The sequence below is a fragment of the Dendrobates tinctorius genome, unplaced genomic scaffold (genome assembly GCF_039654945.1).
Source record: "Dendrobates tinctorius isolate UK_male_01 unplaced genomic scaffold, ASM3965494v1 ptg000058l, whole genome shotgun sequence".
In the NCBI taxonomy this organism is placed as follows: domain Eukaryota; kingdom Metazoa; phylum Chordata; class Amphibia; order Anura; family Dendrobatidae; genus Dendrobates; species Dendrobates tinctorius.
The window spans coordinates 24386969-24414965 of record NW_027361726.1 but is presented as its reverse complement, the minus strand read 5'-3'; the positions used below and the strand labels follow the sequence as shown (position 1 = coordinate 24414965).

Genomic DNA, 27997 nt, shown 5'->3' with positions numbered 1-27997 from the left:
AAGAAGTCATGTGACCGGTTGCTAGAGGTAACACACTGGTCTCCCCTCACACTGTCACATATCCGGGGCTCGGATATCGCACATATCTTGTCTATTACTGATTGTAAAAACTAAAAAAGAAAACCATCAATGAACCATATCTACAACACAGAAGCTCCGTCAGGCGCTCAAAGGACAGCTCCATAAGGACCCCACAACGGCACAGGCAGCTCGCGGGCAGCCCCGGACTTTCAGTGCCCTGCGGTTGCTACGCGTGGACGCTGCGTCGGGGTCGTTGTCAGGGTGACGGTGCCTGGTCCTCCGCACTGTCCCCGGCCTCACCTGGTGTCGGAGCAGGAGGATGGCGCCACAGATGGATCCGCTTCTCCAGGCTTGGAGCTATTTTCGCCGACGGAAGTTCGAACAATGCTCCCAGGTGTGCGGCCGTATCCTGGAGAGGGAGCCGTGCGACCAGGTGAGAACGGGGGAGGCGGAGTGTGGCTGACAGGAGGAACTGCGGAGGCACAGAAAGACCGGGACAGCAGAGGGAGGGTTAACTATAGGCGACCCGTGTATCTAATCCTATCCTGTGTGATACTGACTGCTGAGCTGTGTATCTAATCCTATCCTGTGTGATTCTGACTGCTGAGCCGTGTATCTAATCCTATCCTGTGTGATACTGTCTGCTGAGCTGTGTATCTAATCCTATCCTGTGTGATTCTGACTGCTGAGCCGTGTATCTAATCCTATCCTGTGTGATACTGTCTGCTGAGCTGTGTATCTAATCCTATCCTGTGATACTGACTGCTGAGCTGTGTATCTAATCCTATCCTGTGTGATACTGACTGCTGAGCTGTGTATCTAATCCTATCCTGTGTGATACTGACTGCTGAGCTGTGTATCTAATCCTATCCTGTGATACTGACTGCTGAGCTGTGTATCTAATCCTATCCTGTGATACTGACTGCTGAGCTGTGTATCTAATCCTATCCTGTGTGATACTGACTGCTGAGCTGTGTATCTAATCCTATCCTGTGTGATACTGACTGCTGAGCTGTGTATCTAATCCTATCCTGTGATACTGACTGCTGAGCTGTGTATCTAATCCTATCCTGTGTGATACTGACTGCTGAGCCGTGTATCTAATCGTATCCTGTGTGATACTATATGCTGAGCTGTGTATCTAATCCTATCCTGTGTGATTCTGACTGCTGAGCTGTGTAATCCTATCCTGTGTGATACAGTCTGCTGAGCTGTGTATCTCATCCTATCCTGTGTGATACTGACTGCTGAGCTGTGTATCTAATCCTCTCCTGTATGATACAGTCTGCTGAGCCGTGTATCTCATCCTATCCTGTGTGATACTGTCTGCTGAGCTGTGTATCTAATCCTATCCTGTGTGATACTGTCTGCTGAGCTGTGTATCTAATCCTATCCTGTGTGATACTGTCTGCTGGGCTGTGCATCTAATCCTATCCTGTGTGATACTGTCTGCTGATTCGTGTATCTAATCCTTTCCTGTGTGATAGTCTGCTGAGCCGTGTATCTAATCCTATCCTGTGTGATACTGACTGTTGAGCTGTGTATCTAATCCTCTCCTGTGTGATACACTGCTCAGCAGACAGTATCTAATCCTATCCTTTGTGATTCTGACTGCTGAGCTGTGTATCTAATCCTATCCTGTGTGATACTGTCTGCTGAGCTGTGTATCTAATCCTATCCTGTGTGATACAGTCTGCTGAGCCGTGTATCTCATCCTATCCTGTGTGATACTGACTGCTGAGCTGTGTATCTAATCCTCTCCTGTATGATACAGTCTGCTGAGCCGTGTATCTCATCCTATCCTGTGTGATACAGTCTGCTGAGCCGTGTATCTCATCCTATCCTGTGTGATACTGTCTGCTGGGCTGTGCATCTAATCCTATCCTGTGTGATACTGTCTGCTGAGCCGTGTATCTAATCCTCTCCTGTAGAAGGTGGACCCAGGCAACTATAGGCCGGTGAGTCTGACTTCTATACCAGGAAAGATCTTTGAACAAATTATTAAACAACATGTATGTCAGTACCTGGATAGGAATGAAGTGATTAAACAGAGTCAGCATGGGTTTGTAACTAATAAGTCATGTCAGACTAACTTAATTACCTTCTATGACGGAATCACTGATTTGGTGGATCAAGGAAATGCTGTAGATATAGTATATCTTGACTTCAGCAAAGCATTTGACAAAGTATCTCATACAATCCTTATTGAAAAAATGACTAAGTATGGAATGGACAAGGCAACTGTTAGGTGGATTCATAACTGGCTTAGTGATCGGACCCAAAGAGTGGTCGTAAATGGCTGCACATCCAGTTGGAAGAATGTCTCAAGTGGGGTACCACAGTGCTCTGTCCTGGGCCCTGTATTGTTCAACATCTTTATCAACGATTTAGATGAAGGAATTGAGGGTAAACTGATTAAATTTGCTGATGACACAAAGCTAGGAGGGATAGCTAATACTAGAGAAGAGAGAGAGAGAGAGGATTCAAAAAGATTTAAATAAACTGGAGAAGTGGGCAGCAACAAACAGAATGGTTTTTAACAGGGAGAAATGCAAAGTACTACATCTGGGCAATAAAAATGAAAAAAGCATATACAGAATGGGAGGAATAGTGCTAAGCAACAGCACATGTGAAAAAGACTTGGGTATACTAATAGATCACAGACTGAATATGAGTCAACAGTGTGATGCAGCAGCAAAAAAGGCAAATGCAATTCTAGGATGTATTAACAGAAGCATACAGTCTAGATCACGTGAAGTCATTATTTCCCTCTACTCCTCTTTGGTGAGACCTCATCTGGAATATTGTGTCCAGTTTTGGGCACCACATTTTAAAAAAGACATCAACAAACTGGAGCAAGTTCAGAAAAGAGCGACCAGAGTGGTGACTGGTCTGCAAACCCTGTCTTATGAGGAAAGGTTGCAGGATTTGGGAATGTTTAGTTTGCAAAAGAGAAGACTGAGAGGAGACTTAATAGCTGTCTACAAATATCTAAAGGGCTGTCACATTGTAGAAGGATCAACTTTATTCTCATTTGCACAAGGAAAGACTAGAAGCAATGGGATGAAACTGAATGGGAGGAGACACAGATTAGATATTAGAAAAAACTTTTTGACAGAGTGATCAATGAGTGGAACAAGCTGCCACGAGAAGTGGTGAGTTCTCCTTCAATGGAAGTCTTCAAACAGAGGCTGGACAGACATCTGACTGGGATGATTTAGCGAATCCTGCTTTGAGCAGGGGGTTGGACCAGGAGGTCCCTTCCAACTCTACGATTCTATGATTCTATCTCATCCAGTCCTGTGTGATACTGACTGCTGAGCCGTGTATCTAATCCTCTCCTGTGTGATACTGACTGCTGAGCCGTGTATCTAATCCTATCCTGTGTGATACTGTCTGCTGAGCCGTGTATCTAATCCTATTGTGGATGGCTGGGATTCTCCTGGGAAGCTCAGACTTTGCGGTTTTGTATATTGTTGAGCCGATTTATTTGCTGTGGTTGTTGCATTTCGCCCACTGACTTCTATGAAGATATGTGATGTGTGAACGGCGCTTGGGTACTAACCGAAAGTCTTCAGCGTGCTTGAAAAATATGTTCAAGTCCACGCGGCTGGATGTCTTCGAGCACACCGAATATACTCGGTTAGCACACAAGCTCGGATTACACCAAATACGAGCATGTTCACTCATCACTAGTGAAGACTTCTGCCCTGACACTGCGTTTTTTTGCTTTTCTTCTCACACGTGGCCCCACAAGAGGTGTTTTCAACAACTTTTGAAATTGCAAAAGAAACATATTTGTTTAAAGGGTTGTAATCCTTTTCTTTCTTCAGGAGCGCACCCATCCCCTGCTTTCTGGGGAGCGGTGTGCTCCTGATGATTGACAGCTCACATCGTCCTGCACTGGGAACTATCTGCTACTCGTAGTGACGGCTTTACCTCTGCTGCAGTGGAAGCACTGGAGCCGGCTCCGGGCGCAGCTGTGTCCTGCCGGCTCCGGGCGCAGCTGTGTCCTGCCGGCTCCGGGCGCAGCTGTGTCCTGCCGGCTCCGGGCGCAGCTGTGTCCTGCCGGCTCCGGGCGCAGCTGTGTCCTGCCGGCTCCGGGCGCAGCTGTGTCCTGCCGGCTCCGGGCGCAGCTCTCGCAGCTGTATAGCAGAGAACATGGATGCTCAGAATTCTTGCAACGATCAGTTTAATCCTATTAGAAGGTGAATTCTCGAGCTGCAGATGTCGTTGCTGATATTTTGTATTGAGATCAGTCGAGATGACGGACGGTCAGATGTCCATGACTGCAATTTCACCCGGAAGGAACAAATAGAGCACCAAAACCCAGACCAATGTGTGTAGATCTGCAGGGAGTGCTGCGTATTTCCTACAGATTTCACTCTTCGCAGACAAGATTGTGATGAATTAAAGCCACAGTCTGAACAAACGCTAAAGAAAAGAGGCTTTCCTGTGTTTTCTCATTGAATTGTTATAAATGAGGAATATGGGGGCAGGAAAAGAGCCGTAATCAGATTATGTACTAATGAGATGAGTATGGAGCGCATGTCCTGTAGATGAGAAGAGATATATCTGTTCTGCACGTGCATGTATCATATATACAGTATATAGAATACTTAGCACCTATGTATATGCTGTGCAGTGTCAGGTAATGATTGTTGGTCTGCGCTGGTTTCCATCCTCCATTATGAGTATTGTTCATATCCTGAGGCTGACCTTGAGAAGAGACCTTGGTAGATTTAGAGCAAGACTGATCACATGTGGTACGCAGGAAGGAGTGACCCCCGAGTCCGTACGCCCTGCGTACACTTGTTACTTGTTCTGATATGTATATTCAGTTGGTACAGAGGTGTAAGAGCTGCTTTGTGTGCTACGTCAATTGTTCCTTGAATTACATAGTGTGATGAACACATTAGATGGGCCCATGCTGAGACGGGACCCCTGTTCCCCGTTTCCAATTTGTTTAAGAAAAAACAAAAGCAAACAAACAGTGCTTTACTAACCTTCCCCGGGTCCAGTGCTGAGTCTCTTCCGCTGCGCCCAGTGCTCCTTATTGTCTGCAGCGCTAATGTTGCATCAACACTGCAGCAGCCAATCACTCAGCTCAGTGGTTCTGCCCAAGTTGCTGGCTCAGAGCCGCTGAGATTACCAATTGACTGCAGCGCTGTTGACATGTTAGCGCTGCAGACAATAACAGACACCAGACGCAGCAAAACCCAGAGCCGGTGTCTTCTGTTGGCAGCAACCAAGGGACAGGGATTTTCTGACATCAGTGTAGCTTCTGATCATAAGAAAATTACAGTGAATAACATTGCTGAACTCCATATTCTGCCCCCCCCCCCAATCTTCTATATTCTCTGCGGTTACTTTGATACATTCCTCTTTATTTCATTGCTTCCTAAGGAGAAAGGTTCTGAACAAGTAACACAGGTAACGATGACCACAATGTCGTACAAATTATTGTAGTGTAGTCCACTGTAATTTTAGATTGCTGGAGTCGTAGTTCTGTTCATGCTATTATTCCCCAAACTATACGATTTTAAAATTTAAGAGCAACAAGAAAGGGTTTTTTTTTTTATACATAAACATTATATAAGAATCCGTGTCTCCAGAGCTGCACTCACTATTCTGCTGGTGCAGTCACTGTGTACATACATTACATTACTGATCCTGAGTTACATCCTGTATTCTACTCCAGAGCTGCACTCACTATTCTGCTGGTGCAGTCACTGTGTACATACAGTTGTGGCCAAAAGTATTAACACCCCTGCAATTCTCTCAGATAATACTCAGTTTCTTCCTGAAAATGATTGCAAACACAAATTCTTTGGTATTATTATCTTCATTTAATTTGTCTTAAATGAAAAAACACAAAAGAGAATGAAGCAAAAAGCAAAACATTGATCATTTCACACAAAACTCCAAAAATGGGCCAGACAAAAGTATTGGCACCCTCAGCCTAATACTTGGTTGCACAACCTTTAGCCAAAATAACTGCGACCAACCACTTCCGGTAACCATCAATGAGTTTCTTACAATGCTCTACTGGAATTTTAGACTATTCTTCTTTGGCAAACTGCTCCAGGTCCCTGATATTTGAAGGGTGCCTTCTCCAAACTGCCATTTTTAGATCTCTCCACAGGTGTTCTATGGGATTCAGGTTTGGACTCATTGCTGGCCACCTTAGAAGTCTCCAGTGCTTTCTCTCAAACCATTTTCTAGTGCTTTTTGAAGTGTGTTTTGAGTCCTTGTCCTGCTGGAAGACCCATGACCTCTGAGGGAGACCCAGCTTTCTCACACTGGGCCCTATATTATGCTGCATAATTTGTTGGTAGTCTTCAGACTTCATAAAGCCATGCACACGGTCAAGCAGTCCAGTGCCAGAGGCAGCAAAGCAACCCCAAAACATCAGGGAACCTCCGCCATGTTTGACTGTAGGGACCGTGTTCTTTTCTTTGAATGCCTCTTTTTTTTCTCCTGTAAACTCTGTTGATGCCTTTGCCCAAAAAGCTCTACTTTTGTCTCATCTGACCAGAGAACATTCTTCCAAAACGTTTTAGGCTTTTTCAGGTAAGTTTTGGCAAACTCCAGCCTGGCTTTTTTATGTCTCGGGGTAAGAAGTGGGGTCTTCCTGGGTCTCCTACCATACAGTCCCTTTTCATTCAGACGCCGACGGATAGTACGGGTTGACACTGTTGCAGGGCAGCTTGAACTTTTTTGGATGTTAGGCGAGATTCTTTATCCAACATCTGCACAATCTTGCGTTGAAATCTCTTGTCAATTTTTCTTTTCCGTCCACATCTAGGGAGGTTAGCCACAGTGCCATGGGCTTTAAACTTCTTGATGACACTGCGCACGGTAGACACAGGAACATTCAGGTCTTTGGAGATGGACTTGTAGCCTTGAGATTGCTCATGCTTCCTCACAATTTGGTTTCTCAAGTCCTCAGACAGTTCTTTGGTCTTCTTTCTTTTCTCCATGCTCAATGTGGTACACACAAGGACACAGGACAGAGGTTGAGTCAACTTTAATCCATGTCAACTGGCTGCAAGTGTGATTTAGTTATTGCCAACACCTGTTAGGTGCCACAGGTAAGTTACAGGTGCTGTTAATTACACAAATTAGAGAAGCATCACATGATTTTTCGAACAGTGCCAATACTTTTGTCCATCCTCTTTTTTATGTTTGGTGTGGAATTATATCCAATTTGGCTTTAGGGCAATTCTTTTTGTGGTTTTTTTCATTTAAGACAAATTAAATGAAGATAATAATACCAAAGAATTTGTGTTTGCAGTCATTTTCAGGAAGAAACTGAGTATTATCTGACAGAATTGCAGGGGTGTCAATATTTTTGGCCACAACTGTACATTACATTACTGATCCTGAGTTACATCCTGTATTATACTCCAGAGCTGCACTCACTATTCTGCTGGTGCAGTAACTGTGTACATACATTACATTACTGATCCTGTACTGATCCTGAGTTACATCCTGTATTATACCTCAGAGCTGCACTCACTATTCTGCTGGTACAGTCACAGTGTACATACATTACATTACTGATCCTGAGTTACATCCTGTATTATACCCCAGAGCTGCACTCACTATTCTGCTGGTGCAGTCACTGTGTACATACTTTACAATTATTGATCCTGAGTTACATCCGGTATTATACCCCAGAGCTGCACTCACTATTCTGCTGGTGCAGTCACTGTGTACATACATTGCATTACTGATCCTGAGCTACATCCTTTATTATACTCCAGAGCTGCACTCACTATTCTGCTGGTTAGGAGTGATTCTGTAATGTTGCTCTGAATCTTCCTCCTGCTTCCTCGCTCCACATTTCTGTGATTCATGGATTTATTTGCTCGCTTTTGTCCTGGAGGTGAATCCTCAGGAAATTCATTATTTTCTTATCATACTTTAATTAGCTTCCTGCATCGTTACCAGACGGCAGCCACGGCCTCAGCTAGGCAGCTCTGACATTATAATCCCATCTCTGGCCCGGTGAGAACCTCCTAGCGGAGGTGTAAATTGGATCTAGTGGCGCACGCAGTGGCTGTGGTGCACATAAAACATGGTGCTGTGCTGTGATTGGTGAGGAGATTTGGCTTAATCGGAGGTCCGCACAGACCGGCATCTGCTCTGAAGCCACCTCTGTCCACAGTTATTTGGTGCTGAAAATTGCAGTGTAAGGCTGTGTGCACACGATGCAGATTTCTAGCGGATCCGCAGCGGATTTTACCTACGCAGAAACGCTGCATATCCGCATTGTGATGTACAGTAGCATGTTAATCAATAGAAAAAAAAAAAGTGTGCAGACGCTGCGGATTTTTCCGCGCGGTTTTCTTGTGGTTCAAAATATGCAGCATGTCACTTCTTTTGTGCGGTTTTCCACCTGCTCCATTCTCCAAATCTGCAGGGAAAAAACGCACAAAAACCGCAAGAAAAAGAAGAAATCCGCAGGAAAAATTCAGGTCATTTGACCTGCGGATTTCTTCAATTCTGCGCGGAAAAATCCGCAGGGCAAAAAAGTCCGTCTGCACTTAGCCTAAAACTTTTTTTTTTTTTATCTTCTCAATACCTGGCCAGGCACCATTCTTTTCAGGACCACAATGCTGTGCAGTAAAGTAATGAATTCTGATCTGCATCTAGATGTGGTGCAGACAGTGTGTGTTTGTGTTCCTGCAGACAGTGTGTGTTTGTGTTCCTGCAGGCAGCATGGAGCCTGAAGACCCGAGCTCTGACCGAGATGGTTTATGTGGATGAGATCGACGTCGATCAAGAGGGGATCGCTGAGGTGACATTGGATGAAAACTCCATTGCCCAGGTGGCACGTAAGTTCGATGTGGAGAGGGAAAGATCAAGTGCATTGTCATAATAATAATAATAATAATAATAATAATAATAATAATAATAATAATCTTTATTTTTATATAGCACTAACATATTCTGCAGTGCTTTACAGTTTGCACACATTATCATCACTGTCCCCGATGGGGCTCACAATCTAAATGTCTTTGGAATGTGGGAGGAACCCACGCAAACATGGGGAGTACATACAAACTCCTTGGTGGGATTCGAACCCAGGACTCCAGAGCTGCAAGGCTGCAGTGCTAACCACTGAGCCACCGTGCTGCCATCTCTGATTGGCTGCAGCCATCACGTGTCCATAAAACCCAATGGAAACTGAGACCCCGCTGCAGTTGCCCTCATGTTTGTACAACCTAGCGTTGCATGGGTCCCCGCCACTGTAGCCTGAGATTGGCTGCAGTAGTCACATGTCCATACAACCCAGCGTTGCCGGCATCCCTGCCACTTTCGCCAGTGATTGGCTGCAGTGACTACAGGAAAAAACAGAAAAGAATCCTATTATGACCAGACTGACATTGCTGTAGCCCATCCCGGGTGACAGGAAACCTGGGCAATTCTTGGAGAGTAGCTGGGTGTAAATGCTAAGTGACTGTGTGGGTTTTCATATTTCATCCATGCTATGGCACATATAAAATGGGATGGACAATCCCTTTAAGTTTTTTCACCGTAGACTTTTATGTAGTGCCAGGACTTTTCATTGGTGAAGTCTAAGAAGAAAAGAGAGTTTCTGTTCCCTGTTCGCGCTCTGTGATAGATGACGAGAAATGTTTTTGTTTCTTGTTCAGTGGCCACATCTGAAGTCCGTGGCCGCCTGACCGGAGCCCTGAGTCATCTTCAGCACCTCTTCTGATTCGTAAGGTCACACAAGGTCATGCCTATGTCGCAGCGCGATGTAAGAGCGCAGAGGGTGCAGGAGGTAGTAGGATTTTGCAGGCCCTGGGTCCGGTGGTCACGGGCTAACGATGTAGCTAGTAGACAATTCTATGCTTTGGGCCTAACTCGCCCTTTGTGTGTTTAGTACTCGTGTAGAAAGTCCTGTGTTTTTTTTTTTTTTTTTTAAATTTTCATAGCATTTCTTAACTTTTCTTTTGGTTGCGGCTTTTATTTAGTTTTATATTGTAAAATCCATTTTCCCGCGATTTTACAAGTTGTATAAAGAAGCCTATTGTTAAATTAAATGAAAAACTAGTAAAATAAACATCTTCTGATCCTCAAAAACCACATTCTAAGAACATGGCGACTTACACACAGACAGGGCGTGAATCCTGCCGGACGAGGCTTTCTACGAGGCCGATCTGGACACATCCTGTAGTCGTACTTGGCATTAATGGAAATTCTACCTGAGATACTAATCCCCCCCAGCTTTACAGATTAGAGCCGGCCAACTAGTGAGCGGGGGCCACATGTTCCACTCCACTCGCCTGATTAAATATGCACGCAGCATGCACCAAAGATCTATAACTCGCAGCTCGTAAGGTCCGGCGTTATCTCATTCTTCGCTTTTCACTGACTTTTATAAGATGTGTAAATTATTTACAGGTCCGGGGACTTCTATCCGACAAGCCACCGCAAAGAGACCCGAGGGCCCGAGCCCAGCGGTGCGGTGAGTGAGTTCATAGGGCCGTCATGTGACGTAAGCATCCAGATGTTTACGCCTGACACATGGCTTTCTGCAGACCTGTCACTCAGTCCGGGCGGCCTCTTACTGGCTTCGTCAGGCCCAGTACCCAGTCCGGGCGGCCAGGCACCGTGGAACAGGCAATCCGCACCCCAAGGACCGCACACACTGCCCGGCCGATCACCAGCGCCTCGGGGCGATACATACGACTTGGAACGGTGAGCAAGCTGTGGCATTGGCTGAAGAAAGCCCTGTCTTTCCTTAACTTATTTAACCCTTTAAGGTTCTGTTATGTATGTAACCACGTCTGCCATTTACCCATACTTCTGTCCATCACTCACTCGCAATAACACAAAATGGCTTAATGTCACAGACGTCTGCAACTGGATTAATGACGAATTTTGGGAGATCGCCAAGCTGAGATCCTAGGGAGCATGTGAGCACTATGGCGCCAATCATAGGAGAACGAGTCACATCACCGCCTTTACCATGAAGCAGTAGAGACGACACTAAGTTTAACACTTGTCTGTGCTCCCTATTACCACTGTGAATACATGCAGATTAGTTGTCAAAACTGTACATAAAGTGCAAATCATCATGAAAAAATTACTAACAGCAAAAAGACATAACACGAGTAGGGTCTCAGATCTCCCAAAGTGATAATTCTGACTGACGCTGGTTTTATTTTTCCCCTAGGCCTCTATGTTGACCCACCCAGATGGTCCTTTCATTAACTTGTCCAGGTTAAATCTGTCCAAATACGCGCAGAGTCCCAACTTGGCGAAGGTCAGTGAGTAATTCACAAAGAATCCATAATTGTGCAAGAGAAGAAGAAATAAGTCATTATAATGTTACCAGAGCCGCTATAATGGAGCCAGTGCCTCATCTGTATCATAGAGACTCTGTCCACTGATCATTCAGCGGCTCCTGACATCAGCCGGGGTCCTGGCGATGCCACAGAGCTGATCGCTTACATCAGTATAGAAATGTGGGGGAACAGCCCAGTCGAATGTGGAGTCTTACAGCAAAGTATTCAAATTGGGAGAGATAATTGACATAGAATAAAAATAATGCAGTGAAATATTACAGTATTTTCCTTCTCTGTATATTTCTAGTTTTGCTTTTTGATTTTTTGCAGACGTTGTTTGAGTACATCTTCCATCATGAAACGACGTGAAGAATGTAAGGAATTCCTCACAATAATGTTCACTTCCCAAAGTTGATGAAAGTTGCCCTCCTTCGTTGTCAGTGTGCTCATTACTGTGAGCTCTGTGGACCCTGGTAACATAGAAAACGTGGTGTCGCTCTCCAACTTCCCCTAGACATGAACGACCCAACTGTGCAGAATAAATCATAGGGAAAAAGGAGCAAATCACTTTGTCTACGCCGTCCCTCGCTCTTCTCCGGCCGCCTGCGCCGGGCATTGCCCCTCTTCTCCGGCCGCCTGCGCCGGGCATTGCCCCTCTTCTCCGGCCGCCCGTAGCTCACACTGTGCCACATCTATTTCTTATATAGGACATCCTGAAATCATGACCTGTTGCAGTACAGGAAGCACAGATGTAGGAGAATACTTATGTGTACACCCTTGTTCTCCAGGCTTTGGAGCTGGCCGCTTTAGCCACTGAAAATGCTCAGTTCAAGGACTGGTGGTGGAAGGTTCAGCTGGGGAAATGTTACTACAGGTAAGCTGTGTGATAACATCTAGTACACATATGATGTTCCATCTCTCCAGCCCGCACAACACTTAACATTTGTACCGTGCTCTCACTTCACTAATTACACTCCAGTGATTGGCTTCAATTGCAGTTTCCTCCCTGACCACAAGGTGTGCTGTGTTAGTGTGATAATGGAGAGGGCCACTCACTACAGGTAGATGCTGGAACGGCTTCCACAGCACCACCTAGAGCCAGAAATATTGATTGCATGCATTCATATTTTTTCATTAGGCCTCTTTCACACTTCCGTTTTTTACAATCAGTCACAATCCGCCAGGTTTTGAAAAAAAAACGGATCCTCAAATTTTTTTTGAGGATCCGTTTTTTTCCCATTGACTTGCATTAATGGCGGATTGTGACGGATTGCTGTCCGTTGCATCCGTTTTTTGTTAGGATCCGCCAAAAGTTGCTGTCCGTCACCATCCTCAAAAATTTCAAAACGGAGCTTGTAACGTTTTTTTCTCTGGCGGATCCTGCAAACACTGATTTAACCCGAATTTCTTTCTGGGTGCCGGACAAAAAAAAAAAAAAAAATTCTCTCTCTCTCTCTCTCTCTCTCTCTCTCTCTTTTCTCTCTCTTTTCTCTCATCTCTCTCTCTCTCTCTCTTTTCTCTCTCTTTTCTCTCTCTCTCTCTCTCTCTTTTCTCTCTCTTTTTTCTCTCTCTCTCTCTCTCTCTCTCTCTCTCTCTCTCTCTCTCTCTCTCTCTCTCTTTTTTCTCTCTCTCTCTCTCTCTCTCTCTCTCTCTTTTTTCTCTCTCTCTCTCTCTCTCTCTCTCTCTTTTTTCTCTCTCTCTCTCTCTCTCTCTCTTTTTTCTCTCTCTCTCTTTTTTTCTCTCTCTCTCTCTATATCTCTTTTTTCTCTCTCTCTCTCTATCTCTCTATATATATATCTCTCTCTCCTCTCTCTCTCTCTCTCTCTCTCTCTCTCTCTCTCTCTCTCTCTCTCTCTCTCTCTCTCTCTCTCTCTCTCTCTCTCTCCTTCCCGGCCAGCGATTCCTTTACATTTCTTCATTTTCAGGATCCGTCTAAAAACGGATCCTGTGCCATCCGTTCACATCAGTTGAGAACGGATCCGCTTGTCCGCCTTTTTGGCGGATTATAACTGATGCAAAAAACTGAAGTGTGAAAGAGGCCTAAGAGGTCTTTCATAAAGTCAGATTGAATGGTGATAACTAGGGAAAACCTAGATAAGGAGGAAACTAAGAACTTGTATTTATTACTGTATAAACGTATCCAGACTGTGTAGAGGAGTGCTGTGCTCTCTGGGAATCAGCGTCCGGTATCGCCATGTCTCACACACTGTGCATCCGGTTCTTATTTATAGATTGGGCCTCTTCCGTGAAGCAGAAAACCAGTTTAAATCTGCACTTGTTCATCAGGAGATGGTGGATACATACTTGTATTTGGGAAAAGTAAGTTCTCAGGGTTTATATGATTACATTATAAATGTGATTAGTTTTATTTTTTTTTTTTTGTTATAGCTTTGTGATTTTTTTTTTTTTTTCTTAACTAACACCCATGACGTACCCATCATCACCTTGTAATAGTGTCACAGGGAAGCCAACCACGTAGGATCTGTTCATTATTAGCCATCTAAAAACGTCAACCGCCTTCTCCCATCTTTATATATAAAGCTGTGTGTGTGTATGTATGTATGTATCAAGCCACGCCCATTCCACATAGCCCAGCCCACTCCATAGCCAATGGAGGGCGGTGAATTTGAAGGGGTCGGGACTGACCGAGGGGATTTTGGTTGACAGTGGAATGTAGGATTTGGTGCTCAGGCAGCGGAGGAGGACAGTGCGGGAGTCGGGCGCAGGTAATCACCGCACGCGGGGCCGTGGAGGGGGCGACAGGAGCTCCAGAGGAGGCAGCAGCCGCGGACAGAAGGGGAGGGGAGCACAGACTGCTCCCCGTCCCCCCGTGTCCACACATAACAAAGCTGCTCTCAGCCTGTCAAAGCCCTGTCATGACTGGTGTGCAAGCTAGGCTCACACTCCACAAGGGGGCTCACAATACAGAAAGGGTCTCACTGCAAGGGAAGGGGTGCTCACAATACACGGGGTTTCACACTGCAAAGGGAGGGGTGCTCACAATACACAGGGGGTCTCAAAATACACAGGGGGGTGCTCACAATACACAGGGAGTCTGAAAATACACAGTGGGGTTCTCACACTGCAAGGGGACGGGTGCTCACAATACACAGGGTCTCATACTGCAAAGGGGATCTATGCCCGGGCAACGCCGGGCTCTTCAGCTAGTTTTAAAAATAAAGATACAAAATAAAAACATCTGGTATCGAAGCATCTCTAATACTTCAATTTATAGAAGTATAAAAGTAATTAACCCGTACAGGAATCGCTATAAAAAGAAAAAAATTCAAATCCAGGAATTGTCTTTTTTGGTCGCGGGACCTTTCAGACATATGCTAAAAAGTGATCAAAATGTCAAATATATCCCAAAATGATGTCTATAAATGATGCCAGCTTGCTCCAGCCCCCTCACACCGCTCCATCTGCTGAATGGCGCTATATAGACTTAATATTCTTGAAATTACCAAAATAATATTAATAAAACCCCTAAAGTGTGTGTGCACATGTTGCGGATTTTATCTGCAGAAAAATCCGCATTTTCTTTGTAGAAACCGTGGGGTAAAACGCATGCAGTTTTCCCTGCGGATTCCTATACTTTGTCCAATGGAATTGATGCAGATTCGAGAGAGAACACGAACGAACACACCCTTATACCTTTGGCATCGTTGTAACCATACGGACAGAGAATCGTGGTACCAAGGTCATTTCTATCGCGCACTGATCATTTTAAAAACAAACAAAGGAAAAAATGGATGAATTGCAGTTTTTATCATTGTTTATCTCCATTATTTTTTTCCTGCTTTTCAGGACATTATATGGTAAAGAGAATGAATGGTGTCATTTAGAACCTACAGCTTTTCTCCTTCGTCTCATTGGGGGACACAGAGACTGTGGTGTATGCTACTGCCGTCTGGAGGCATACACTAAGTATACAAAAACAAGTTAGCTCCTCCTCCGCCGCATGCACCCTCTCCCCGATAGCGGGCGGAAACCAGTTTTTTGCTTGGTGTCTGATGGAGGCACACGCAGTCTGGATCTCTCCAGACTATTTTTTTGTTTTTGTTTTTTCTCGCTATGAAGAGGAGACAGGGGCGACGGATCCTATTGAAAGGGTCCGATCTCCCCAAACCATCAACGGGCGAGCACGCGCGAGTATCGCCTCCGCGTATCCTTTCCCGCACCGAGGGACATCTCTGGGACTTTTCCCCAGACATCTATTTTTATTTTTTTTTTTTTGTGAAGATGAGACAGGGGCAACGCATCCTATTGAAAGGATCCGATTTCCCCAAACCAACAACGGGCGAACACGTGCGAGTGTCCCTCCACGTTTTCTTTTCCCGTGACGTGGGGACACTATGCCAGACTTAGCCCTGTCCACCCCTAGGTATCGAAACCATGGGCTTGCAAAGAGGCACAAGACTAGTCTGTGCGGCCCCCACTGCTCCACCAACGCACGATGGCGGTGATGCATGGCGGCGGACGGTCCCTCTCCTCGCCCCTTCAGGGCAGACAGAGCTAGGGTGCCTGCACCGTCCAAAAAGGGATTACCTCATGGCCTCGGCTGAGGGCAGGTATGGATGACTGGGGAGGGCCCCGGGGCAGTGAGAGGCTCCAGGTTAGCGGTACGGCCAGAGGTGGCAGGTTCGGGGGCTAGGGCTACAGGTGATCCAGCAGGCTCCATTCCTCTCCCTTCTCCTCTCCTCCCTCCTCCCTCCTATACTGCACGTGGAGGGCCGCGGACCCCCCTGCGGGGTGAGCGCTTCATGAGAGTGCCGGCGGGAACGCCAGGATAGCGGGGCCGCCAGTGCATGGGCGGGCGGGCAGTGACTAAATTTAGCCCGCGGCTTCAGCCCAGGCTGCGGGTGCAAGTCCCGCCCCCCGGCGTGACATCATATCCGGCGCCGCCCCCATGACCGGGGTGGACGCTGGATAAAATTGAGGCCCCGGCTTCAGAGCAGGGTAGGCCCGCGAGCAGGCTCGCAGCCTACCCAGAGGAAGGAGCAGGCAGACGCAGGAGCGCGGGAGAGACACGCAGGAGCCTGGTAAGTGCGACCCCCATCCCGGAGCCACACTAAGGGTTACCCTCCTCTTCCTCCTCCTCATTGCCCCTTCATAAAGGAAAAAAGGAGAGAAAACTGGCCTATTTCTGCAGTATGTCTGGGAAAGGAAAAAAGCACACGTTCCTTTATACCGCATGCGTTTCCTGTGGGGTTATGTTCCCACGAGCGCAGACTGTTAAGTTATGTGAAGCCTGTAGTTCCGAACACGCCCAGGAGCCCTCCCCCGCAACGGAGCCCAGGGGTCTGGATCCCCCGGAATGGGCGTTATCGCTTTCTCGGGCCATGGTTTCACTTACGAAGGCGATTGAGACCCTTCAGGCCCCGGATAGGGGTAGAGACAACGGCTCACCTGTTTGGGAGGGTTCATCCACCTCACAAGAGCCTCCGGCCTGCAGGGGCCGCACACTCTCTAAGCAGTCGCATAGGGAGAAAACCCATATGGCGTCTCAGGGCCCCTCCGGTGCTTCGGCATCCGTGAGTGCGGCGTCTCGCTCACCGTCACCATTTTCTGGGAGCGAGCAGAGTTCAGGTGATGACGTGGAGGAATCCTTGGACCTGGATACCCCAGGGTGTCGGGAGACGGTAGACAGTCTCATTGAGGCTGTCAATCAGACTCCTAGGTATTGAGGAGGATGTGTCCCTAACCGCAGGGCATAAGATATCCTTCAAAAAGGCCAGGCGACCACATAGAGTGTTTAGCACTCATCCAGAGTTCGAGGACATAGTGCAGCGGCACAGGGAATGTCCAGACAAGCGCTTTTCAGGACAAAAGACGCTAGAAACGAGATACCCGTTTGCACCAGAGCTCTGTAAGAGACGGGCGGAATCACTGATTGTGGATCCCCCAGTGTCACGCCTGGCCTCAAGATCCCTGTTGTCAGTACCTAGTGGTTCTTCCATTAAGGACCCCACGGATCGGCTCATGGAAGGTTTAGCCCGCTCCGTGTATGAGGCATCAGGAGCAGCGCTCTCTCCTTCATTTGCGGCAACATGGGTAGCCAAAGCCATGATGTCATGGTCAGATTCTTTTGAATAAAGTCCTACAAGATAGAGACTTGCCGACGGAGATGTCTGAGATAGCAAATCAGATCGCTATGGCGGGTGACTATTTAGTGCGTCCTTGGATGCGGCTAATTGCACGGCACTAGCGGCGGCAAATGCTATCGCCATTAGGAGAGCCTTGTGGCTAAGGCTATGGCGGGCTGATTCGATTTCTAAGAAATCGTTAACTTCCCTGCCGTATCAGGGTAACCGGCTATTTGGTGAGAAATTAGACAAACTCATTTCGGATGCCACAGGGGGAAAGAGCAGCTTTCTCCCACAGCAGAAGATTAGACTGCCTTTTCGTCAGCCTCAGGCGCGCTTTCGAGCATTTCGCACCCCCGGATGGGCAACAGCGGCCAGTTCTTCCGCCCCAATTCGCTACAACCAGGACAAGGAGCGTCAGGTCATGTATAGAACCAACCCGCTGAATAGGATGCGGGGCCGTCCGCCCAGGTCAAGGGGGGGCCAGGTCACAGAGGCCCTCAGCAAAATGACTCGGGGCATCAGGTACCCGAACACAGCAGAGTAGGCGGACGTCGGCTCAGGTTCCGCTACGTATGGGTTGAAGTGGCACACGACGCATGGGTGGCGGAATTGGTGTCATCCGGGTACAAAATAGAATTTGTCGGGGCTCCTCCAAGACGATTTTTTCGTTCCCTTCTTCCCAAATCGGAATCCCGGGCAGAGGCATTGCTAGGGGCCATCAGGGTTCTTCAGCGCAACGGGGTCATTGTCCCGGTTCCAGAGTACGAAAGAACTCAAGGATTTTATTCCAACCTGTTCGCGGTCCCCAAGAAGGACGGAACAGTAAGGCCGGTTCTTGACCTAAAGCTCCTGAACAGGTTCATCAGAATCAGGCACTTTCGAATGGAATCCCTCCGGTCAGTGATATCGGCCATGGGGCAGGGAGAATATTTGGCCTCGATCGATGTCCAGGATGCCTACCTGCACATCCCTATTTTTCCCCCGCATCAAAGGTTCCTACGGTTTGCAATTGATGGTCGGCATTTCCAATTTGTGGCACTGCCTTTCGGGTTGGCCACGGCTCCCAGGATATTCACAAAGGTAATGGCGGTCATCATGGCCATTCTACATTCTCGGGGCATAGTGGTCTTGCCGTACTTAGACGACCTCTTGGTAAAGTGTCCCTCCTTTCGGGCATGCGAGGAAAATGTCAGCATCACGCTGGATACCCTGTCTCGCCTAGGATGGTTGGACAATGGGAAAAAGTCATCCCTTATCCCAGCTCAGAGGATTCCGTTCCTAGGGATGATTTTCGACACTTCCCGAGGGTTGGTAATTCTCCCTCAAGACAAGGCTCGGGCGCTCCGGCAGGGAGTTCGGAGTCTTAAGCAACCAGGCCCTCACACTATTCGATTCGGGATGAGGGTTCTAGGAAGGATGGTGGCGGCAATGGAAGCAATTCCGTTTGCTCAATTTTATCTTCGTCCCCTGCAGCACACTCTCTTGGCAACTTGGGACAGGAGTCCGTTCTCCCTCGATCATCAGTGCAGGTTGTCCTCTCAAGTCCGACGAGCACTTTGGTGGTGGACGCACGACTCTTCGCTTCTGCAGGGGAAACCCTTTCCCCCAGATCAATGGATGGTGATCACAACCGATGCAAGTCTTCTCGGTTGGGGAGCAGTGTTTCGCCATCACACGGCCCAGAGGCATTTTCCTCAGGAGGCTCGTCTCCCGATCAACTTGTTGGAGATTCGCGCGGTGCGGTTGGCACTGCAGCATTTTCAGCACTTGCTAGCAGGACGCCCAGTCCGGGTTCAGTCAGACAACGCCACGGCAGTGGCATACGTGAATCACCAGGGAGGCACGCGCAGCAGGGCAACCATGCGCGAGATAGAGCATCTACTCCGTTGGGCCGAGTGGCACCACTCGGTAATCTCAGCAGTCCACATTCCAGGCGTGGAAAATTGGGCAGCAGATTTCCTAAGCCGGCAAGGTGTCGCGGCCGGGGAATGGTCCCTGCACCCTGAGGTCTTCCAACAGATCTGCCAACGGTGGGGGACTCCAGACGTGGACCTGATGGCCTCCAGGGAGAACGCCAAAGTGGGCATGTTTGTCGCTCGGTCTCAGGACCCGCAAGCAATCGCAATGGATGCGTTGGTTCTACCATGGAACCAGATTCGGCTCCCATACCTGTTTCCCCCACTGCCACTTCTCCCGAAGGTCATCAGAAAGATCAAGACAGAGGGGGTCCCGGCAATTCTGCTGGCCCCAGACTGGCCCCGTCGAGTATGGTACGCAGACCTAGTGCAGCTTCTCGCAAACGTGCCTTGGCGTCTGCCGGAACGACCAGACTTACTGTCCCAGGGGCCGATCTGCCACCCGAACTTAGGGGCCCTGTGTTTGACGGCATGGCCGTTGAATCTTGGATTCTGACCCAGGCGGGGTTTGTGCGTGAGGTGGTTTCTACAATGGTTAGCGCCCGGAAGCCGGCCTCGGCGAGGGTTTATCATAACACTTGGAAGGTTTTCTTTCACTGGTGTCGAGAGCACGGGGTTGCGCCATTGTCCTTCTCGGTTCCCAACATTCTGGCTTTTCTGCAGTCAGGTCTAGACGCAGGCTTGGCCCCGAGTTCCCTGAGGAGACAGATATCGGCCTTGTCTGTCCTTTTCCAGCGAAAGATCGCTACCAATATGCAGGTCAAGACGTTCATTCAGGGGGTCTCTCATTTGGTGCCCTCCTTTTAGAGTGCCCATGGACGCCTGGGACCTTAACCTGGTTCTGGGTGTCCTGCAGGAAACTCCTTTTGAGCCGTTACAAGAAATCTCATTGTCATACCTTTCCAGGAAGGTTGTATTCTTGGTAGCCATAACTTCCATTAGGCGGGTCTCGGAGTTGGCATTCCTATCTTGTAGAGCTCCGTTTCTGACTTTTTTTAAGGATAAGGTAGTCCTTAGGCCACCACAGCCCTTTCTGCCGAAGGTCGTGTCCTCTTTCCATATTAATGAGGACATTGTTCTGCCTTCGTTTTATCCAGTGCCAGTACACAGAGTGGAAAGGGCGCTCCACACGTTGGACCTGGTAAGAGCTCTCAGGAGGTACGTGTCGAGGACAGCACCTTTTCACCAGACAGACTCGTTGTTTGTGATTCCCGAAGGGCGCAGGAAGGGGCTCGCAGCCTCACGGTCGACCATAGCCAGATGAATTTGTCTAACTATTCAGGAGGCTTACCGTATCAGAGGCACGCCGATTCCACCTGGAATAGGGGCGCACTCTACTCGGGCAGTGGGCGCCTCTTGGGCGCTTCGGCACCAGGCTTCGGCAGAGCAGGTATGCAAGGCGGCAACCTGGTCAAGCCTGCACACGTTTTCTAAACATTACAATGTGCATACTCAGGCTTCGTCAGATGCGAGCCTGGGTAGGAAAATTCTCCAGGCAGCAGAGGCACACCTTTAGACAGGAGGGCATGCGGTTTGGATCGGTGAGCTGCTCCCACCCAGGGACTGCTTTAGGACGTCCCACAGTCTCTGTGTCCCCCAATGAGACGAAGGAGAAACATGGATTTTTGTGAGTACTCACCGTAAAATCCTTTTCTCCGAGACGCTCATTGGGGGACACAGCACCCACCCTGATAGCCAGTTGGCTCTTGTTTATTTGATTAGTATAATTCCTTGTTTAATGTAGGGTGGTCCTTTTTCAGACATATGATTTTCTGCGTTAAGGCTAATTTATTGTTATGTTCTCCTACTGCTTTTGCACTAAACTGGTTTCCGCCCGCTATCGGGGCGAGGGTGTATGCGGCGGAGGAGGAGCTAACTTGTTTTTTGTATACTTAGTGTCGGCCTCCAGACGGCAGTAGCATACACCACAGTCTCTGTGTCCCCCAATGAGCGTCTCGGAGAAGAGGATTTTACGGTGAGTACTCACAAAAATCCATGTTTCTCACCAAAAAACTTAATCCCTCATATGGCTATGTCAATGCAAAAATAAAAAATTACAAAACAAAAATATATATACCTATTGCTGTTGTAAAGCATTGGAATGGCAACGTTTGCTGTCTCTTTTGGAAGCAGCCTCAGCGCAGGACATAATTGACTGCGGCTCTTCTGTGTTTTGCAGGTTTGCGCCCGCATGGACCAGCCGCTCACTGCACTCTCAGTGTATAAACAAGGCCTGGACCGGTTTCCTAAAGAAGTGGCCCTCCTGTGCGCCGTGGCACGAATTTACGAGGTTGGAGCTGGCACTCGTCCTTTTGCAGATGAGCGTTATACGATACGTAGATCTGTGTGACGGCCGTTTTGCATCTGCCCTGATGTCGCTGCTGTTCATGAGAACGGCGGCGCTACATTTGCAGGAAGCAGTGGACACGTTGGTTGCACTGATTTTCTGTCGCATTCGTTTTTGTTTTACAACCTTTGCTGTTATGCAGATATTTTGCATCACTTTGTTTCATCTGTCCCATCATTCAGGAAATGAATAACCTGACGTCCGCGACAGAATATTACAAAGACCTCTTGAAACAGGATAACACGCACGTGGAGGCCATCGCCTGCATAGGAAGTAACCACTTTTATACGGACCAGCCGGAGATAGCGCTGCGGTTTTACAGGCGAGTTGCCCAAGAGCTGGACAGGGATAGGCGTCTTATAGATGGATAGATATACCTTACTGGTATAACTTGTTTGCACTCTTCCTTCCCGTCTGCTCTGCCATCCATAAAATGGCTGCAGATGGAGGGGCAAGTGATGAGCCACAATATTTAGCCTCTCCTGTTGTAATATATGGAAAATGCAGTAAAAAGTGACTTGAGCCAACTCCCGTCGTACTACGAGTGATACTGTTAGGTGATTCTTACCCCCCCCCCCCCCCCCCCGAGTTCATCAGGATTGTCCATCCTTTAATTAGTATGGGACCATTAGATTTTGATGGTCTGTGCTTAGAGCGGGTTATCAATATCAATGTGGGTCCGTCTCCCGTCACCACAATCGATCAGCTGTTGGCAGCTCTGGTGACTGATGGATGCCATGTACTGGACCAGTACCGCCCCGTACCTTGTGTAGTGTTTTTTCTCACATACTGATCAGCTCATATTAAAGTGCCTGTGATCTAAGCTACAGTACAGAGACCAATCATACACACGGTGCAGCACTGTGCTGGTTTGTGTATCCTATTACTGCGGAAGCTGCACACAGCTGTTCTGGGAGGGGGCCAGGATCCCAATAATATGACTTTGGTGACCCAAGGTTGAGCCATGATTATCTAGAAGGTGGAAAGCCTCTTTTATATCAAGTCGGTTGATCTATAATACTGTCCATAAACTGATCCTCACCTTTAAGAGTCTCCATTGTAAGTGAATGATGAGGATAGAGTGTCTAATTCTGGGATCACTTCACAGGCGCCTCCTACAGATGGGGGTCTATAACTGTGAGCTGTTTAACAACCTGGGGCTGTGCTGCTTCTACGCCCAGCAGTACGACATGATCCTGACATCTTTCGAGAGAGCGTTATCCCTGGCAGAGAACGACGAGGAGGTCGCTGAAGTCTGGTACAACCTGGGACACGTCGCCGTGGTACGTCCATAGATCGCAGAAAAATAATGGTTTAGTATTAAGAGGGTGTGACAGAGGGGGAGTCTGTAGATCCAGCTGCTCAACAAATAAAGATAAGGGCCACTGTTTAATATGGGGAAATTCATCAAGGGATTGATCGGCTCAGTGCATCTTCCTCCAGTGAGCTTTTCATTAATACACGCGGGACTTTTAATAAACTGATCGCATCTCTGGCCATGCAGAATATCGGATCTGTGCCAGCTGAGGGTTGTGCAGATTTATGCCAAATTCTGCTGTAAATTGCAGTACATTTTTTTTTTTTTTTTTGAGCAATGGGTGACTCTTCCTCCAGCTGTGTTAAGTTTTTTTTTTTTGGACTAAAATATTAAGGTTTTTGTGTCATTTTTCTGGCGTAAATCTAGTTTGAAATTTGCCCATTTTGTTTTAGTTCTTCAGTTTGCGAACTTGCTGTCAGTGAATGTGTCCAGGTCCCATCCTGCTTGTTCGTCTTTCGATTTTTTTTTTTTTTTTTTGCTTTCCATAAATCGGGGTGTGATGGAGCAGCGGCGTATGGCGATATCTGTGTAGCTCCCCTCCAGTTCTTCATTTTGGTAATGAACCGCACTGAGATCGGTAATATCCCTCACATTTGTTCTGCTAGTGTCTTTGTTTGAAGGAGAAACTAAGTTTACAAAAAATTTAAAACTATCAGCAGAAGTTTACTGGTCATTGTAGTCCTCCCAGCGCTCCGTTACCTGATGCACAGTGATTGTCCATTACCCGTGAGGATGACCCTTTATCATCTGTGCAGAGGAGTGGATGCTTGAGCGATGATCTGCTGATGCCAGATTAAATCGTCTCTTCAATTATTTAGGTCCCGCTCACGCTGCAGCTGCGTTTCTCTAAGATTTGTTGCATCCGCTCCATCAATTCTCACGTAGTTTTCAGACAATATACTGGCACCAGCCGTCTGTATTACATTGGATCGATGAGATTTGTAATTCCCAGGGACTTTCTCTACATGACAAGTAAATCAGATAACAGGAGCCGGGTTACGATTCCCATTCTAAAGCCTGGAGTCACACATAGCGACTCACCAGCGATCCCGACAACGATATCGACGTGTCAGGATCGCTGGTGAGTCGCTATGTGATCGCTGGTGAGCTGTCACACAGACAGCTTCACCAGCGATCAGCACAGCAACGCCGAGCGCGCGGCTCTGTGTTCGTTAGTTACCAGCGCGCTGATGCAGGGAGCTGGTAACTAACGTACACATCGGGTATCCAAGGGACGTGCGTCCCTTAGATACCCGATGTGTACGTTAGTTACCAGCTCCCTGCATCAGCGCGCTGGTAACTAACGTACACATCGGGTATCTAAGGGACGCCCGTCCCTTGGTTACCCGATGTGTACGTTAGTTACCAGCAGATCGCTGGTCTCCCGCCTGTCACACGCAGCGATACGTGCTGGCCAGCGGGAGACCAGCGAACAAAGAAAAGTCCAGAGGTTTCCCAGAGTGATCAGCGCTACCGGCAGGGGGTGCAGTCGCTGATCGCTGTCACACACATCGATCTCGCTGGTGAGATCGCTGTTGTGTCACAAAACTAGATCGCTATGTGTGACGGGACCTTAACCCTCTGTGTGACTGAGAATCACTGGACGCATCTGTTACATTTCCCTGCTGCAGTCACAGCAATGCAACGGAACAATTGTCACCCAAATGAAGGTGCAACCACTGACCACCTCAAAGCCTCCTCATAGATGTGACCTAGATTAAACATGAAGACCGAGTTGTCTGTTAAAGGGTGGACCGTGAGTCGTGTGAGTAAAGTTTGCCATGAAGGTCTGATTCCAAGAAAGAAGTGGCTGTGATGCAGAAAGCGCCACGTCCCTTCATTTCGGCCCCATGTCCCTTCATCTCAGCGTCACCGGACAGCTGCATGGACGGACTATAACAGGCCACACTAGTGAGCCATGAGGAGATTAATTTCCAGCCTCTACGGTTTCCTTTCAGCGAGCGCAGGGGTCCGCGGTCACATATTGGTGATCTAGTCTAGCAATATACTGTATGACCATTACCTACCCGGCTCCGTCCTGTAAGTCTTCAGAACCTGTGCGGAGCTTTAGGAGGGATTGATTTTGACATTATTTCTGGTGCTGACACTTTCCCCTTATTTTATGTCTTTCTTTAGGGCATTGGAGATCTGACTCTGGCTTATCAGTGCTTCAAGCTGACCTTGGCCAATAACAATGACCATGCTGAGGCGTACAATAATCTGGCCGTATTGGAAATGCGTAAAAGCCACGTCGAGCAGGTAAGTCCTACGTATATTTAGCTGACGAGACACTTCATGCGCGCTCGTCTTTTGCCTTTTTAACTGTTTCAGTGTGGGTTCCTTAATTTTGGAATATCTCCATCTCCTATATTCCGGCAGGCCCGTGCTCTGCTCCAGACATCCGCTGCCCTCGCCCCTCACATGTACGAGCCGCATTTCAACTTCGCCTGCCTCTCTGACAAGGTGAGCCTGGTTACTGTCTAGAAGAGGCTACAGTAAGAAAGAGACCAATGAAATCATCCTGATATTATATCCAGAATTAGCTAAACATGGAATCAGAAACTAAAACTCCCAGCATTTCCTGACTGTCAGCAGCTGACAGAAGGTGGTGTAGATTGTAGTTTTGCAGCAGCTGGAGTGATACGATTTGCTGATACTTTGCCATCTTTGTCTTGCAGATCGGGGACCTCCAGAGCAGCTACGTCGCCGCTCGGAAGTCGGAAGCTGCATTTCCTGCCCACGTGGAAACTCGGCAACTCCTGGACAAGTTGAGGCAGCATTTTGCAATGATTTAAGCTCAATGGTCTCTAGATTCAAGGTCATGTAGTAACAGACTTTTCATTAGTCATTGGTGATCGCTGCGGCAAAAGGTTCTGCTGATAATGCTAATGTGTACAGGACACAATTAACCCTGAACATCACCGTGATTCTGTATTTCTAATGGTCGGTTGTTCAATGTCCAACATAGAATCTTCAGACAAGCCCCCTCCAGTCTGGTTGTTAGTCATACATATATCGATGCAATGTTATCAGCCAAAAATCTTGTCCCATGCCCCATTTGATCGGATCGTACCTCTGTGCATGGTATCCCTGCGGACGTTGGGATCTTTGGCCTCATTTCTCTTTTCATCTGTACAAATCTTGCTGTTTTCCTGAGCAAAAGAAAAAAATAACATGCATGTGTTATCGATAGAGCTGTCCTCGTCCCGTCCCACTCGCTGGCACCTCTGTCCTCGTCCCGTCCCACTCGCTGGCACCTCTGTCCTCGTCCCGTCCCACTCGCTGGCACCTCTGTCCTCGTCCCGTCCCACTCGCTGGCACCTCTGTCCTCGTCCCGTCCCACTCGCTGGCACCTCTGTCCTCGTCCCGTCCCACTCGCTGGCACCTCTGTCCTCGTCCCGTCCCACTCGCTGGCACCTCTGTCCTCGTCCCGTCCCACTCGCTGGCACCTCTGTCCTCGTCCCGTCCCACTCGCTGGCACCTCTGTCCTCGTCCCGTCCCACTCGCTGGCACCTCTTTTCCCTGTGGCAGACCCCTTTTTCTTTGCCTTTCTAATTTTCCATAGAAGTAAAAGGAGTGGACATCATAGTTCCACATTCCCGATTCTTCTCTACAACAACATCATCTGACACATGGGGCTCCTATCTCTCCTCCACTAGCTGGAAGGTGCACGGATTTCTGCATTTCCTGTACAGATGAATGGGACGGCTGCAGAGGGGGCGTCTCGCCCATTGGGGTACGCAGTGCAGGTTTGTGGTTTTCCATGTTTCTGTACAGTATAATGACAAGTCCTGCACCTTTTTATACTTGGCACTTCATTCCTCACCTTTTTCAAAATCTCTGTTTGCTATCAGTCAATGGACACATTCTTGTTTACAGGTGGAGGCAAAACTCCCGCATGGCCCACCGAACTGAAATTTTTCCATAAGAGCAAAAACACAGGCTGTGTGCAAATTTTTACTTTATCTATCTGAAAGTATTTGATCAAGACAACTTTTTTTTCTTCGGATGTAAAAAGGAATGTTTCCATTCACTGGCAGGAAGCAGAGATTTGGAAAATGCTGAAGAACTGAATCACAAAGCACTTGTGGAACATATCACGTGAACAGATTTAAAAAGCTCTGCTCATTACACATCAGGAGGTAAACTGAGTCCATGATCTCACATTGCGTGATACCTGCTGGGTCACCAGTCTCTGCACGACCCGATGGGGATCACGCAGCCGGCCTGTGCACAATGCCCGCCTGGGATCACTTACCCAGCCTTTGCACAACGCCCGTCTGTGATCACGAACCCTGCCTTTGCACGACACCTGACGGGGATCACGAACCCGGCCTGTGCACAACGCCCAATGGGGATCATGTAGCCCCCTGTCCTCGCCAACTGGCAGCTATCAGTGATGTGATGGCCCTGGCTCTGCTTTTGGAAGTGAGCAGAGCTGCCGTATCTGATAAAGCAGTGGTCCTGTCTTATGATGGAAGTCTGCACAGCTTGCGATCGGGATTGTCGGGTGCCGTCGAAAACAGACGACAACAAGTATACGAATTTCCTACCTGCAGTCTTGTGATGATAAAACGCGCTCAGTCTCTCTTTTATTGAGCGAGGCAGCGCATGTTTAGTCTGTAGGTGACCTTGTGAAAATTGCATCCTTATAATCTCCGCACTACGAGCTCTCGCTGGCAATACTTGAGAAGTCTGAGTGCATGCAGTTTGCTGTCAGGATTATTGTGCAAATGTAGAAAAAAAAAAATTATAAGAAACCCAAAGTAATGATTACCAAAGAGTTTCTCCAGGATGACAACATAAAAAAAGTTTAAAAAGGTAGAAGAGAAGAGATGGAAATTTCTGTCCTCTTTACACTACATCCTTGTAATGCCTGTTTCGTCTATAAGTCACTACATCGCCCCAGCCAGATGTCCCCCGTATTGTGGCCATGTTCCCTCCACTGGTGGCAATCAGATGCTAATTGTAATAAAACAAATTATTTTTTCTTCCAATTT

The 27997-nt window shown here is 47.8% G+C and overlaps 1 protein-coding gene across 1 annotated transcript; it reads left to right on the top strand.

The window, feature by feature from the left end:
* On the top strand, positions 1–27994 carry TTC8 (tetratricopeptide repeat domain 8). Its single transcript, XM_073578211.1, is given in 15 exon segments — positions 1–454; positions 8744–8864; positions 10441–10504; positions 10578–10737; positions 11216–11305; positions 11658–11682; positions 11685–11701; positions 12116–12201; positions 13559–13646; positions 21512–21622; positions 21862–22001; positions 22788–22962; positions 25134–25256; positions 25377–25460; positions 25676–27994. Coding segments are annotated over 15 exon segments (1515 nt in total). The 5' UTR covers positions 1–340; the 3' UTR covers positions 25793–27994.
* The last annotated feature ends 3 nt before the right edge of the window (positions 27995–27997 follow it).